Source organism: Schistocerca nitens, chromosome 3, assembly GCF_023898315.1.
Source record: "Schistocerca nitens isolate TAMUIC-IGC-003100 chromosome 3, iqSchNite1.1, whole genome shotgun sequence".
NCBI classification, from domain to species: domain Eukaryota; kingdom Metazoa; phylum Arthropoda; class Insecta; order Orthoptera; family Acrididae; genus Schistocerca; species Schistocerca nitens.
The window spans coordinates 227,457,789-227,474,758 of record NC_064616.1 but is presented as its reverse complement, the minus strand read 5'-3'; the positions used below and the strand labels follow the sequence as shown (position 1 = coordinate 227,474,758).

General features: G+C 38.6%; 1 protein-coding gene across 1 annotated transcript; it reads right to left on the bottom strand.

The window, feature by feature from the left end:
* Positions 1 to 2,018: 2,018 nt before the first annotated feature.
* LOC126249158 (uncharacterized) lies at positions 2,019 to 8,482 on the bottom strand. Its single transcript, XM_049950814.1, has 5 exons — positions 8,260 to 8,482; positions 6,984 to 7,132; positions 6,748 to 6,888; positions 2,289 to 2,431; positions 2,019 to 2,204 (listed from the first exon to the last, which is right to left on the bottom strand). Exons 1-5 carry the CDS (start codon positions 8,480 to 8,482, stop codon positions 2,201 to 2,203), a joined length of 660 nt encoding a protein of 219 aa, XP_049806771.1. The 3' UTR covers positions 2,019 to 2,200.
* Positions 8,483 to 16,970: the final 8,488 nt, after the last annotated feature.

The window sequence follows — 16,970 nt, the reverse complement described above, 5'->3', positions numbered from 1 at the left end:
ATACAGATTAAACAACTTACACCCATGTGCTCAGAGCTTATTTGTTGTAAGGAAATCAGTGAGTGACCAGGAGGCAATACAGAAACACACTTGCTGCAAATAAAACGTAACTAAAGTTTGTTCGTTAACACTTTCGGGGTTTGTGCACTTTAGTGTTGCTGGTACAGACCAGATCGGATGAACATAATGTTTTACCCAACAGATAGTACAATTTATAGCCATATGTATCGGGCTCTGTTTGATTTGAAGAAAACTATTATTGACCAAGATGCATTAAGGAATCAAATTAATGGGTGGGAAAAGGAATCGAAGGCTGAGAGATTTTTTTCAGACCGTTTACAGATGACAATGAAAAAGTGCAACCATTGCTTTTTTGTTACCAGCACAAGTGGCAAAGGGAACTTTTGAAAAGGTATGGTAGGGTTTAGGGTATGTTTGCTTGATGCAACATACAAGACAACGAAGTATGACATTCCATTATTTTTCTTGGTAGTTGGGATATTCTTCATTCAAGCAGAAAACACTGCATCAATTAAAGAGGCTCTAGAAATTTTCAAGGCACGGAACCCAGATTGGAATCCAGGTTCATGGGTTACAGATTTCTCTGAGCCTGAGATATGGGCAATTAAAGGAACATTTCCAGTGTCAAGGGTTTATCTTTGTTTATTTCATCGAAAGCAAGCCTGGCAATGGTGGCTTAGCAAAAAGAACAATTTAGACATACCGGAAGATAGTGAGCAAATTCTGAAGCTGTGGGAAGAAATTGCAGAGTCACCATCTGAAGAACAATTCTTAACTGCAAAACAAAACCTTCAATCTCATGAATTATTAACTAGAAATTCTGGTGCACTTGATTATTTTAATAAGCAATGGCTTTCAGTATCTGAAAGGTGGGTGAAGGCCTATGAGGACGAGGAGAATTTCTTCGCCAATATAACTACTACTAATGGTGTTGAATCACTAAATAAAAGAGTGAAACATTTTTTCTTAGACATTCAGCAAATATAACATTGACAGGTACTGTTAAAGTTTTAATAAATGATTTCCTCCCTAGCCTGTTTAAAAAATATTGTCTGAAGAATTCAGCTGTGAAATCTTACAGCAGAGAGATTCCTCACTTCTTGCATAACAAGTGTCACAAATTTGTGAATCACGTAATGAAAAGATATTCTTCAGCGCAAACTGGACTTACCGAAAGCTCAGTGAGAGAAATGGGTGAGGGATTATTTTGTGTACAATGTGCTGAGGCCAAGGATTGTTACTCTGTGGTGAATTCTGCAAAGCCTAATTGCACATGTGAATACTTGCATGCAAACATTTCTGCGCAATTTTCATTTATTACCCTGGCTGGGACTTTCATAAGTTGAATGACAGTTACAAGAACAGCCCTTTAATTTGTCTCGATGGGACCTTTGGGTTTGGCTCAAGCAGCAGTTGGTCTGAACCTACCAGCCCTGTATTACAAAGTTCGGAGGATACCAGGAGTGAGGAGGCAGTAAACCAAGGCAGTGACAATCCCAGAAGCTCAACTTCATCAGAGGAACAAGATGAAAGGCAGTTAGTTAGGCTGGTTATCAACCAGACCTACAGCACTATAAACATTAACAGACTTTGAGAATGTGTGCACTAGCTACATCTTATCCTGAGGATGATGTAATAGCATCATGATTTTAAAAAAATCAGAAATTTGCCTTTCTGTCTTACTTTAACACCAAGGCCACTTCTGCAGCAACCTGTAACAATACAAAGTGTCAAATCATGTACAGTGAAGTGGTAAAATAACATGCTCCTATAAATATAATTCAGAATCAGATACTATACTCACTTCTGTCTCCATGTGGTAATTTGTTCACTGTACAGAAAACCCGGAAAATTCAGCCATTTGTCTGAAACTGTAGCTGAGCACTCACTCATTTATGTTCATTATATTTTCCCTTGGACTGATATGGTCTTGACTAAGTGCAGAAAGCAAAATTAATGGAAAAAAATTGCCTTGTAATAAGAATTCATGTAAATAAATGTTATCACATTACGCACCTTGATGATACACAACCAGGTAATGTGCCACAGCAACCTTATTTCTAACAGTAGGGACTACTGCACCTGGGTATGCATTGTGTGTCAATTACACTTTCCTCGAGAGGAGGTTCAGAGGAATGATCACAACATTGCCCCTCGCTGCTGGCAGAAGACAACTGTGTCACCTGAATGGGAATAAAATGATTAACTTTAAAATAACTTGGCCTGCAAGTGATTTTAATCAAAAATCAATGCAGATACTGACATACCTTGACGTTGCCAAGGTGATCTGCAACTGCAACTCTTTTGTAAATTTTGCTTGTGGCTTGTCCATTGCTCCCATGCAATACAAAAGAACCAAAAAAGCTGATCTGAATGCTGCTTTTAAATGTGGCACAAGAACACAGAGTACCTGTGAACCGTGAAATAATGTAGTAAGCAAAAAAGGGGTAAACAATACATATTTAACATATTTACTGATGAAACATATGTAACACGTTTAACTGCAAAAGGGGATAACTCCCACACCACCCACAGCTTTAAAATGAAAGATAGATTGCAATTCTTACCTATCACTACTGCAATCTATATATGACTGACAAGGTGTTGAGAAAAATTTCCTTTGCAATATAATAATCTGTATGTACACTGAGTAACTGTGGTAAATAGTACAGATTCATTCTACTTGATGCAGAGTACACAGAACATGTATAACAATGGTAATATAACAATGCAAAGCCCAGGATGGAATAACAATTTTACACTGTTATCCATCTTGGCTTTCAGCCAAAGCTCCTTCATCTGAAATACAAATTAGACACACATTTTGGCCACAGTAGTGAGAGACATTGGTCATGGGTGTGTATTTTTCTATTTCAGATGAAGGCCTTTGGGCTGAAAGCTAAGAGTTATCAATCTTTTCATTGTACCAATTTGTGAGAATATTTTGTATCCTTTTTGTAATGTTAATATTCTACTTCATTAAGTCTGCCACAATTGGGAAGTCCTCAATTAAAGCTGATCTTCAACAGACAATTTCTACTTTTTGGATAGTGAATGTCAAACATACTGTGTGAATTTGGAATTAGCAGCAACATGTCAGTTCGTCTTTAGCAAAGTGTAGAACACTGCCTGCCATGACATACAAATTTCATTGTAGTAAATTACAATTTACAGGATACGTTTATCAGCAGTGACTAAGGGCTTAGCCCATTGTCTTTAATTATCAACCATCAAAGATCCTCTTGCAACACTGTCTAAATTGTTTACTGTATCTGCAAGGTTGCTTTCACCTCATGGTTGGTAGTCTTAACAAGTTGTTTTACAGAAGTAATTGCAGATGTAACACATGTCATTAAAATTTCAGTATGGAAAAAATCGAACACAGTGTGACATGACTTACCAAGCACCCATATACTCTATACAATGAGTTGATAAAATATTAGGAGTTGCACACATATAATGAGTGGTATCATGCAACACATTAATGTTTCCATTTTTTACGTACCTATCCCTGCACTTCATAGGTCAATGAAAATGTCAGAGCTACTGAGGTAAAGCTTTCCAAATAGGTGAGGCTCTATACCATCTCACTGTTAGAAATTAAAGGGGAAGGATAACAAATTAGGGTAGCTCAAGGAGTGTGTGTTGATCTCTCAAGAAGATTGGCAAGCAGGGGGATAAGTAGCTACTGGAATGATACTACCAATGAAAATAGCAATACTTTAGTGATTAATGGATCTACAGACCAGAGCCTCAGACAAATTCGTATATGTATACACATACAGGTAGAATAATTGAATAATCTTTGGGAATTGTATATAACAGCCAATTGTGTGTCAGAGTAACTGTACAACAACATTTAGTCCATTCATGCACGTGATGAGGCATTAGCTACTTAAGACAAGAGCTCCTTTCATCTGACCACCACCAGTCTGTATACAGCAAATTCCACAACAGTGGAAAAATAAAACTTTTAAGCGAAAAGATCGAAAATTGTACCCCATAGTACAGTACAAGAACCATGTAGATTGAGTCATCCCAGGTGCCTCTACCTTTCAGTAATTATAGTTATATGTAGAGAAAGGGGGGGAAGAAAAACTGTACGAGAAATAAGGTGGAGGGAATGGGGGCAGAGAGAGAAAGAATTTGCTTACAGGAAGATTTATAAGGCATATATTATTAGAACAGGAAAAGTTTTTGGTAAGGTAGGACAAACTATGAGAGGAGGAAGGGGCAGCTGGCACTTGTGCAGACTAGACAATGGGTGTTATGTGGAAGCAGCCCAAGTTTTGAACCGACTATTGTGAAAAATCTAGAACAGGGCCAGTGGCGTACTTACACCTTTCGCGCAGGAATGTTTTCAGCACTTCTTGTGAAGTATAATGGAACAAAAGAGGGTGTGTCAGCTGTGTTATACAGCCAATGAGATAGCAGTAGGCAGACTATGTGTTTCAATGGAATACATTTGACAGAAAGGATGAAACATTGTTGTAAACAAGAATCATATTTAACTGCTCCCTGTTTGAGTCACAGTTATTTAAACTGTGCTAGCATCTGAAAACTGAGTTCAGTGTCACAACCCAAGGTGTATTCAAGAAAGCAGTGAAATATTTTTCTCCTCTTGAGTTGGTATGCAATCAATGTACACAAGAACAATGAGTAAGTGGATCAATGTTTTTTATTTAAATCATGGAAGAAGGCAGATGGAACGGTGCTTTTTAATATAGCACATGTGCAACTATCAATGAATACTGATCCACCTACCTTCTTCCACGATGGAATTAAAAAAAAAACACACACACACACACACACACACACACACAGCTTTTACGATCCTGATAAAGGAAGATCACCAGCTTGTGGGTTTGATGACGTTAAATCGTCCACACATTCTCGAAGCCTCTTCAGCGTTCTAACAATTGCTTCCCTGTTTTTACAGTTGTAGGTCAGGTTTATGACCTGCCTTGCTAATTCCCGTGCATCTTGCTCCTCTGATGAAGTTGAGCTTCTGGGATTGTCACTGCCTTGGTTTACTGCCTCCTCACTGCTGGTATCCTCCGAACTTTGTAATACAGGGCTGGTAGGTTCAGACCAACCGCTGCTTGAGCCAAACCCAAAGGTCCCATCGAGACAAATTAAAGGGCTGTTCTTGTAACTGTCATTCAACTTATGAAAGTCCCAGCCAGGGTAATAAATGAAAATTGCGCAGAAATGTTTGCATGCAAGTATTCACATGTGCAATTAGGCTTTGCAGAATTCACCACAGAGTAACAATCCTTGGCCTCGGCACTTTCTACACAAAATAATCCCTCACCCATGTCTCTCACTGAGCTTTCGATAAGTTCAGTTTGCGCTGAAGAATATCTTTTCATTACGTGATTCACAAATTTGTGACACTTGTTATGCAAGAAGTGAGGAATCTCTCTGCTGTAAGATTTCACAGCTGAATTCTTCAGACAATATTTTTTAAACAGGCTAGGGAGGAAATCATTTATTAAAACTTTAACAACACCTGTCAATGTTTTATCTGCTGAATGTCTAAGAAAAAAATGTTTCACTCTTATTTAGTGATTCAACACCATTAGTAGTAGTAATATTGGCGAAGAAATTCTCCTCGTCCTCATAGGCCTTCACCCACCTTTCAGATACTGAAAGCCATTGCTTATTAAAATAATCAAGTGCACCAGAATTTCTAGTTAACAATTCATGAGACTGAAGGTTTTGTTTTGGAATTAAGAATAGTTCTTCAGATGGTGACTCAGCAATTCCTTCCCACAGCTTCAGAATTTGCTCACTATCACCCGGTATGTCTAAGTTGTTCTTTTTGCTAAGCCACCGTTGCCAGGCTTGCTTTCGATGAAATAAAGATAAACCCTTGACATTGGAAATGTTCCTTCAATTGCCCGTATCTCAGGCTCAGAGAAATCTATAACCCATGAAACTGGATTCCAGTCTGGGTTCTATGCCATGAAAATTTCTAGAGCCTCCTTAATTGAAGCAGTGTTTTCTACTTGAATGAAGAATATCCCAACTACTAAATAGCATACATTAGCTTTCACTACCAAGAAAAATAATGGAATGTCATACTTCGTTGTCTTGTATGCATCAAGCATCAAGCAAACATACCCTACCATACTTATGAAAAAGTTCCCTTTGCCACTTGTGCTGGTAACAAAAAAGCAATGGCTGCACTTTTCCATTGTCATCTGTAAACGGTCTGAAAAAAAAAAAAATCTCTCAGCCTTTGATTCCTTTTCCCACCCATAACAGTTTTCTTCAAATCAAACAGAGCCAGATACATATGGCTATAAATTGTACTATCTGTTGGGTAAAACATTATGTTCATCCGATCTGGTCTGTTTTCCCCAGTGAAATTTTTTTCCACAAATCTTTCTAGTTCTAACTTAATTATTCGAACTGAGTTCATCCCCTTTGTAACTATATCCCTGATCTCTTTTGAAAGCAAAGGGTGTATGTGTCCAATCGTTTTCACACATTCAATGCCATGATTATGGCGGCTTGCTTGGGAGGCAGCCACATAATATCGCAGATAACTTTTTGGTACCTGTGTCGACTCCAAGTCGAGTTTCAGTTTCTCAGTAACCTTTAATACAACACAAATTTATCAATGAATTACAAATATTTATATACAAGAGCTAGCCAAATGACATACATGTAACTTATCAGGCTAATATATCTACACACATTACTCAGTTGTATACTCACTTTTTTTGACCTGTCTGTTGCAGAGTTTATCGCATAATCGGGGAATACCCTGACACACTTAACATCCAATGTTGCTGGACAGCCTTTCTTTTGTGTGTCCATGAGAACTTTTCTCTTCTTCTTTGGGTTAACATGGTCCACCTTTATGTATAAAATAAAATTTAGTAAGTCCCTGTAACTATTCCTTTTTGATTGAAAATATATGTAATTGCTACTCATATCTTTATTTTACTTACCAGATGATCTGCAACAGGAGTCTCCTTTTTATGATATAACGGGCCAAGAGTACATTCTCTTTTCACTAAGCTTTCAACGCAGAAAACAGGGCCAAAAAACTGTATTGGTATGTTGCCTTTTGTGTGGCTGTAGAAGAAGCCTGTCTCGTCTGGTAGAAACAGAATTTTAATTAAACCTACAATCATGTCACTGCACATATATGGGGTAGGCCACTGATGTACATGGAAACTTATGTAGCAGGCCTATGTAAAATATGTATGATAGCATCATGAAAAACCAACAGAATTTAGTGCAAAAACCAATTACTTTGTCATGAACTAGTACAATCAAGATCAGTTTATTCATACATGAATGGATATAGTTCACTACTGGATACAAGTAGTTGTCTTTGACCACTGAAGCAAACAGTATGGAAGTGATGTCAGTACTTAGTTGCAGTATTTTCACTCACTAATGGGTAGATAGTTTTGTAAATTAAGCTATTTTAACTGTACAGGAACAATGACTCAAATGATCAATAGATATACAATACAGAGTCGCCTGTGGTCAGTGAGGTTTAGAATACACTGTAAAAAATCTTGCCAGAGTAGAGTCAGGAAGCTTGGCATTTCGTGCGTTGATGCTGCTACAAATGCTCAATTGAAAAAAAGTATCAGTACCTACACTTGATTTACATTTTAATCCCTGCATGTCTCAAATGTTTCCAAAATCGGTTTCTTTCATTTCTTCTTCCCACATGTCTTTTGTTTACGGCATTGTATTAATGCGTGCGTGGTTTTTTTTTTTTTTAATTTCTGATGTATATGGAGAAAACTAAGTCTTTCCTTCACACTACAGTAACAAATTCTATTTGTAGGCTACATTCTATAAACTTTGACAATGGTTGCCCTTTTTGAAATTTCATTCTTAGTTATCCATTCCCATAAGCAAATTTATGCTTTTAGCTACATAGCCATTAATGTTATTTGGAGATTGTTTCGTGTGTGCTACATGGCTTGCTGTATTCCCCATCCTACTACGATTGATTTACTCCGATTGAACAGTACGTAGTGCGAGAATGAAAAGTGTAATGTGTTTACAGAATGAAAATATGCAAGACATGTTTAACTCGAGAAATGTACAAATCTGATTTACGAACGACGTTATTTACTACAAATAACTAATTACATTTATTTTTAACGCAGCCAAAGAATATAAATGGAATACATCTATGTAACAATTATGTAATTATGTTACATCTGAACACAAAAACGAATTAGGAACACTTTCACTTACGTTTAGCAGCACCTGAAGGGGGCTGGCGATAATACGCACTACTTCTAACTGAGTATGCGTAGCCATGGACGCGCAAGTTGCTCAGAAGATGGACAACATCCTCTTCTGTCTCGCAAAATCCATGGATGTCGCCTTCTCTGTCAATACATACATCTTTCAGCGATGAACGCATTAACTTCTCGAACACATCTACTTCCCGGTCTTCAACACGGTCAGTAGACATACTCGAAGAAGTGCCCGAAAGAGGAGTTTGCGACATACCGTAGCAGCTGAACTCTACAGTACTGAGCCAGTAAACACACGACTCTCCCGCCACTTTTACGTCAACTCGATTTGTAGTCGCCGATCGATATATCGATATACTTTGCGAACGCTGGGTTACGTCATCTCGTCACTTCCTTAGTTCGTTCGGGTGAAACGAAGCTCTCCCTACGAGGCACTCGCCCCAGTTGTACGGACGACATTGCTAGCGACTACACGTACGAAGCCTTTCTCTCATTTGCCGAGAGACCGTTAGAATAGCCTTCAGCTAAGTCCATGGCTACGACCTAGCAAGGCGCCATTAACCATATCTGGAAAGAGTCTCACTTGTATTATCAAGAGCGATGTACCGCAGAAGTGAATAAAAGTTAAGTATACGAGAAGCTCCGTTCTTTTCTTTATAGCATTCATCACGTATCCTGTTTCAGACTTTAACGCAAGACGGCTTGAGTTGACTCGTGCCCTTTCGGCTACCTCCCTTGTGTCTAGACTGTCTTGTCTAGACACAGCAAATACTCATACCAAAAGCGTTAAAACCTTGTTTGTGTATACACATGGATCATCTAGAGAAAAACTGAAATGCTTCTGAGGAGCTGCATCTTAATTCACTTAATATAATTGTTATAAACTGAGAGTGATCATGAAATTACATTAATTTTAAGAATCCCAAGCGAAGTATTTCAAAGTTTGAGTTGGGACGTGCTGGTTCATGGCTCTGTAAAACGCGCAGCCTCGGCGAATCAAAAAGCACTGTTAGCAACTTTGTGATGGGATAGAAAGGGTGAGTCACTAACTGTTGCCACCTAGGATAACTCCGAAAGTATGCCAGTAGCTCAAACGTTTGTCAGACAAAAGTTGCATGGTACAATGGCGGCCATAATATGACATTTGTATTTTGTTGCTAGGTGGAGGCGCTTCAGAGATATGAAGGTCAACTTTTTTTTTTTTTTTTTTTTTTTAATTGGATGCTGTAGTCTGATACTTATTTTCTGATGGCGGCTATCGAGACGACTCAAATGATGTGTAACAGTAAGGTCTTTGAAGGTCAACGAAGATCACAAAGGTGGCATGAACGTCCATTTACATAAGGTGATACCATTGGTATCAATGCAGTGCTGAGTGGTATTCCTTTTCACATCGGCACTTATCGAAGCACATGCTCAGACAATTGTCTCGCGTATATCGTGCAAATAGCAAATATTCGCCGAATACGGCGTATCCATCTAACGTGGCATTGACATGCAAACACCATTCGACGGTTTCGCAGTTCCACATTAATAGGAACGGTAAGACGAGGATCGTCGAATCAAGCGAATGTGAATGATGTATTCCTTCAAAGAACAAACCGATATGCTTCTCATTTACGGAGAATGCCAACGAAAATCAGTGAGAATTGGAGTCTTATACGCAGAAAGATATCTTCAACGTACTCGCCCTGCACGTCGCGCATATAAATATGAATATGATAAATTGAGAACTGGATCTGTACAGTATCGAAAACGTATCCGGCAAAGGAAAGTTACTAACCAGGAAACGGAAACTGATACTCTTGCCACAGTGGTTAGAGATCCTTGTGTTAGTTTGCGTCAAATCGCAAGTGAATCTGGCATGAGCCAGAGTAGTGTTGTTTGTGTTCTGCATCACCATAAAATATCATCCTTACCATATCAGTCTCCACCAAGAATTAACTGGTCCGGACTGCATGCGTCACATTGAATTCGGCCGATGGGCTCAACTTCAGATTCAGAGGGATCACACATTTATTAATTTGATTTTATTTACTGATGATACTACATTCACGAACCATGAAAATCTTAATTTGCGTAACATGCATTACTGAGCAACTGAAAATCCATGTTTGCTGTGGCCAGTTGCACACCAAAAACCGTGGTCGGTGAATGTATGGTGTGGGATTCTGGAGGACAGAATTATAGGCCCCTATTTCATCGAAGGAAATCTTAATGGTAGGAAGTACACCACATTGCTGCAAGAAACGTTTGGTCTGTTATCGGAAGAAATACCTTCGGGAACAAGGAATAGCAAGTGGTGTCAACAAAATGGGTGTCCGGCACATTTTTCGCTGGTGAATAGAAACGAAGTGCAGAGACAATTCCCAAATCGTTCCATTGGACGCGGAGGAGATGTGTAGTCACCATCTCGTTTGCCAGACTTGAAGCCTCTGGATTTTTCTTGTGGGTATTCGTAAAAGACATTGTTTATAAAGACATTCCAACTACACCTGAAGATATGCGAGAGAGAATTGTCAGAGCATGTGCTTCGATAACTGCCTATGTGACAGGGAAAACCACTCAATACGTGATAAGAAGTTTGCAGCAGTGCATTGATACCAGTGGTCATCACTTCGAATACCTTCTGTAAATGGACGTTCATGCCACCTGTGTGACCTTCGTTGACCTTCAAAGACCTTACTGTTACACATCATCGGATTCGTCTTGATAGCCACTATCAGAAAATAAGTACCAAACTATAGCACCCCATTTAAAAAAACAAAGTTGACCTTCATATCTCCGAAGCGACTCCACATAGCAACAAAAAACCAACGTCATATTATGGTCCCCGTTGTACCATGCTACTCTTGTCACACAAACTTTTCAGAGGCTACCATACTTTCGGAGTTATTCTTGGCGGCAATAGTTAGTGACTCACGATGTATATAAGTGCATCTGTGATGAAATTCGCTTGGTTTGCAAGCTCTCTATTAATCTGTTAGCATCAACAGTAACATGGTGGCAATCGCATGCCTGTTAAGCACAAGATATGCTTTAAGTAAAATCTCACAACGGTAAACATAGTCCCAAATGCTCAGTGACAATCTTTATTGTCTCGTCAAAAGTTGGGCGTTCTCAGGGATCAGATAGGGATTGATCAACGATTGAGATCTGTTTTTTTTTACAAGTGCAGTTCGTTCTTAGCTTGTCCAGACGCACTGGGATACTCAAAAGCCGGCCGGAGTGGCCGTGCGGTTCTAGGCGCTACAGTCTTTAGCCGCGTGACCGCTACGGTCGCAGGTTCGAATCCTGCCTCGGGGATGGATATGTGTGATGTCCTTGGGTTAGTTAGGTTTTAGTAGTTCTAAGTTCTAGGGAACTGATGACCACAGCCGTAAAGTCCCATAGTGTCAGAACCATTTGAAGCATTTTTGATACTCAAAAGAACCCACGTCTCCCCATTTTCAGATATGCACCTGAACCTCAAATACCGAACTTGTTTAGCGGTAAAATGTTTATGTAGAAGTACGATACTGCGGCGCCTGTGCTGTTATTAACACCGACAAAATGTTCCTTCTTACATGCATGCACACCCGAAGGAACGGGCACTGTGGTGGCTAAGGTCGTTTTGAAATACATGAAATGCATTACGCAGTTGCGAACATGGACAACCATCTGTTGTATGGTGGAATGACGACAGTGAAAATTTGTGCCGGACCGGCACTCGAATCCGGAATGCTCGCTTTACACGAGCGGTCTCCTTAACCACTGTGACTGTACGTGCACCACTCATAGCCAGACCCAAAATTCCATACGTCATTGTTCGTGCATCACAACCTGTACTCGTACAAACGCTATGTAATTCCCGAACGGGAGGACATTTTAATTGAAAGTAGCAATATCTTATTCATCCACTGAAACGAGGCAGCCAATAAAAATTACATTGTCATCCCCTGTACGGGAATTATGTTATGTGAATAAGAGTACAGGATGTGACGCAGGAACGACTACGTACTGGCTCTGGCTGTGAGCTGTGCGTCGATAGCCAAAGCGGTTTAGGCGACCGGTTGCGCGTAGAGCGGGAAATCTCTGTTCGAGTCCCGATCTGACACAAATTTTCACTGTCGTCGTTCCGTTATACAGATAATGCTTGTATGTATTCCCAACTGTGAATAAGTCATGCATTATGTAGAACTGTTTCCAAGGCGTCACTCAGTAAAAAATACTGGCGTAAAAATCTGGTTACTACGTAAAGTCAAATGTCACCTGATACAAAGGCATTAATGTGACTTCTTACTGATTGTAACTCACTACATAAAAAGCTAGTTACTTCGTACTGTCATACTCTGTCGTGCTCGTGGTGAGTCCGAAGATCGGATTGATGCCCCTCTCCACGCTGATCTATCCTCATCTCTTCACGATCACTGCACACTACATCCATTTCAACACGTTTACCGTATTCAATTCTAGTCATCCTACAGTTTTTACCCTCACACGCTCACTTCCAGTAATAAAGTTGTGATTCCTTGCTACTTCAGGATGTATATTCTCAACAGATTCCTTCCTCTATTTGAATAGTGCCATTAATTTCTTTCCTCCCCAATAGATCACATACCTCTTTATTAATTATATGATACTCATCTAATCTCCAGCATTATTCTACATCAACCCACTTCAAAAGGTTCTATTCCTTCCTTGTCTAAACTGGTTATCGGCCATGTTTCATTTACGTACAGGGCTACACTGCAAACCATTACATTCAGAGACGACTTCTTAAAACTTCAGTCTATATTAGACGTCAACAAATTTTTGTTCAGAAACGGTTTTCTTGTCATTTTCAGTCAACATTTTAAAAACTCTCTGCTTCGGCCATCGTTAGCTCTATCACTGCCCAAATAACCAAACCTCCTCCGCCTTTGGTGTCTTATTTCCTAATCTAATTCCCTCAGCGTCGCCTAACATAATTAGGCTTCATTTTATTACCATTAATTTGCTTTTATTAATGTTCATCGTATCTCTCTTCAACCATTCTCTAAGAACGTCACAAGGCGGCAACCCTATTGCGCGTAATCTGAGCGCTTTGGAGTGTTAGCGCGACGCCAATTTTTGCTGTGTTACACAGGATGGAACCAGTAGGCACCGTTCAAAACCATTCTACAAAATTTGAGCGTTACCCAAAGCAGCAACGTGCGCTCTTGTGTGGCAATCAGGCAGGGGCGAATCCCTGGAACGTGTGTGAATAAAACGGCAAAGGATGGCTCTAACAAAGAGACCTCAGTCCGGCAACACCCTCAGTGCCACAGGAGCATCTTTGTTGAGCACTACAAAATGTTCATGTACAGAAACTTCTACACTCATTCAGATAAGTGGTGCATCCCCTGTTGCTCTAGTGTCTGCATGCTAACACGCATAATCTAAGGGATGTCGAAAGGGTTACATGACCTCAGCACAGCTTAGCTAGGTGCGTCGGTGCCACTGCTGAGTGTGTTACCGAACAGGGAGATCTGAGAGTGACCCTTTGTACAATTTTAGTCGCGCAGGTGTCAATGTTGAACCCCCTGCCCACACCCCTCTCCGAGGAACATGCCATAGAGGGGGGGGGGGGTCGAAAAAGGTAGGCTCAGAAAGCATAAACACCCTTTAGTTCTTGATATTACATTAAAATTTCGTGGAACTGTTTCGAAATCCTTTATAGCAGAACAAAAACTACGGCCATACTACACACTGAAGGCTCAGATAACATGCAATGGGGATGCAGCGCAATGAAATCCATTCAAAGGGTTGAATCTCCCAGAGGGTGTCAGCAGGGTCGAAGGTTCTCAAGAACGTCGCCTGTTGCTCATCGCGATCTGAACTGTCGTGCGCGACCATGAAATGTGTGCACGCTGATCTACCCAGACGACTCATACACTTCAAAATGTTCCTTATAAGAGTCTGAAATTTTAGCACTTACGTAAAACGCTAAGAGTAAATGGAAGAAGTTAAATGTGAGACTAGGAGGATAGTTATAAAATAGCCTCACAAGAACTAAGATTATCCATTATATTCGCTGTAATGGAAGATAGTTTGTAAAAAAAAATGTACAAGATCGAAATGCAGGCATAAGAGCATAATGCGTCCTAACCGATCAAATTAGCCATTAAGGAGCAGACATTTACAACCAATAATTCTCAAAATTTTCCTGTTGGCTTGCAAACTGAACCATTGACGCCCAGAAGAAAAGAGGTGCATCGAATAAGGGCTTCCGTTTGATAACTAAACTATGATATGACTGTGATGTAACTGAATTATTTACTGAATCTTCTAACGACTCTCCATTTCAGCTTATTTGAGAAAGCACAGGAATATTTACCACATACATTTTACTGCATTTCACTTTGTGTGTGATTCATATTTTCATAAAGCAGGCAAAGTCTAAATAAATGAGCTAAAGAAGATGAAACCTTGTCTAAGATATTAAAACATCAGTAGCTTTGAGAATGGTAGACGCAAAAACTCATCCGCAGAGAAACAAATTACTTGAACCCAGAAAAGTTATATATCAAAATAATTTACTGGAAAACACAGTTATGGAGAGGGTAAAATGAGAACTACGGCGATAGAAACTTCATATTTCATAGACGCACAACTATAAAATGTTAAGGTGATGAACTTAAATGCACATATCTTGAAATAAACATTTATACAATGCAAAGGAACAATGTACTCTGTCTATTCAACTGTCACGTTTCTTAGGACTGAAAAAACAGCATAGAACCACATTGTGTGAAAATAGTTAATCAAACGACCTACATACTAACAGAAAAAAGTTGCAGAATATTAATGTTCTGATTAAGGATTAAGAATGTTTTCATGATATTTAAAATGTAATGGAAATTGATATCACAGAGGTGATTGAAATCAGGCATCAACATAGGACTTCAGACAAAACAAGACTTTCAAAATCGTAACATAGTGCCGAATAACACTCATTTTCTTGAATAATGGTGCAATGGTTTTCGGGCATAATAAATAAATAATAAATCCAAGGTAAATTTAGTTCTGGATAGAAAGTCTGCAGTAAAACACTATTAATGAAATGGGAGTGTGGAGTAAATTGAAAGTAAAAGTAAGAACATGGTACGAGAGGAATCAACTCATTCAGTTGCTGGTATGACAAGCACATAAGTTAAAAAGAAAAGCAATAACAAGAACTGAGTTATTGAAAACCTTAAAGGATATGAAGGAAGTATTATTTCTTCAAAACACTGCTGTCGTGCCTCGTAAAGAAACGAAGTAAAAAAATTAAAGGGAACTCAAAGAAATCAAACACTTTTAGGTGAGTCAGTTGACTCACAATGTGAGGATAGTACAGAACAGCTGTTTCATACAAGGTAATTTCCTGTTGTAGCAAATATTCCAGTAAATGGTGATGAACAGTATGTGTAGACAATATGAAGCGTCTTCTTTCAATAAATGCAACGAAAAACGATAAATAAAATGATATTAATGGTAAGAGTACAGCATAGTTGTTACAATACCTCATATTAATTCCATGCAGGTACAGATTAATTTATACATCCAGTATGATTCTTTTGGAAAGTGGAAATAGAAATAGGATTTTCAATGAACAGTTATGTAATTTTGTCATAAAAATCTCAAATGACTGTTTTAATAAATGTGAAATATCAACGAAACAGTTGCAGTGAAGAGAGAAACTCCAAGCTAAAAGATAACAAGGCGTATAGCTTCAACTGGAGAAGGTATAAAAGATAGGAAGATGTATGTTTGTTCCATAAACTTTTCCCGTGGCTGACATTGCAAAACTTTTATCATACAAGGACAAGATTTTGTTCAATGTAAAAAATATAATTTCGCTAAGGAAAAAAGTAATTAACCGCAAAACACAAAAACGTTCAAGAAAAGAATCGTAATAGTTATTTGTCAACCTTAGACATACAATAGAAATTACATGCGTTGTACCAATGCAAGGCAAAACAATCTTGGATCCTAATGTCACCAACTTCAGTCATCATTTTAAACCACTAGGAAATGTTAATATAGCATCTCAAAACTTTAGACGATCTGCAGAACAATCGAAAACAAGTAAGATGGACAGCTGAGTAGACAGGAAACGTTTTTGCTGCTTACGACTTGTATTCATCACGAAAATGATACAAAACTGAAGGAAGCTGAATTTTTGGATAATCTCCTCGTTTCACAAGCTCTGTTCTGGAAAATTTATTCCTGATCATTATTATTAAAATTTACAAATTATCATCAAAGGACATTAATGTGGTTTATCAGAAATTTATCTCAAGTGCAAAATTATTTATCGAGCTAGATGCTCGTCTTGCTTCATGCTATCGCATGTAACATATTAACGTTAAAGTTCATATATCTTTCTCAACACAGCCATGAATAACGCTTTTCTGCAGATTTCTACTTGACAGTATTTTTACCGGATTTAATTTGTGACATTAATTAAAGGTATGATTAGTGAAATGGTGGAGTTTAATGTAATATCTGTGGATGTGTTGATTTTGGTGATATTGAGTAGTTACATTGCTTAAACTGTTAACTTCATAATGATTGCAAGAATGTGGTATAATGAATATTGGTGATTAAGTGGAGTAATTAATAATTAATCTATAATTATTAATGATGTTATTACTAATTATGATAGAGTACCATATTAAAGTAAGGTAGAAACCAGTTCTGACAGACAAAAAGTTAACTGCA

Bases quoted from the DNA above. Each gene is read 5' to 3' on its own strand.
- LOC126249158 (XM_049950814.1), bottom strand. From the start codon at position 8,482: ATGTCTACTGACCGTGTTGAAGACCGGGAAGTAGATGTGTTCGAGAAG. The intron at 6,889-6,983 runs GTAAGTAAAATA...TTATACATAAAG, and splicing joins CTCCTGTTGCAGATCATCTG to GTGGACCATGTTAACCCAAA. The intron at 2,432-6,747 runs GTGAGTATACAA...CACGGTTCACAG, and splicing joins CAACAGACAGGTCAAAAAAA to GTACTCTGTGTTCTTGTGCC.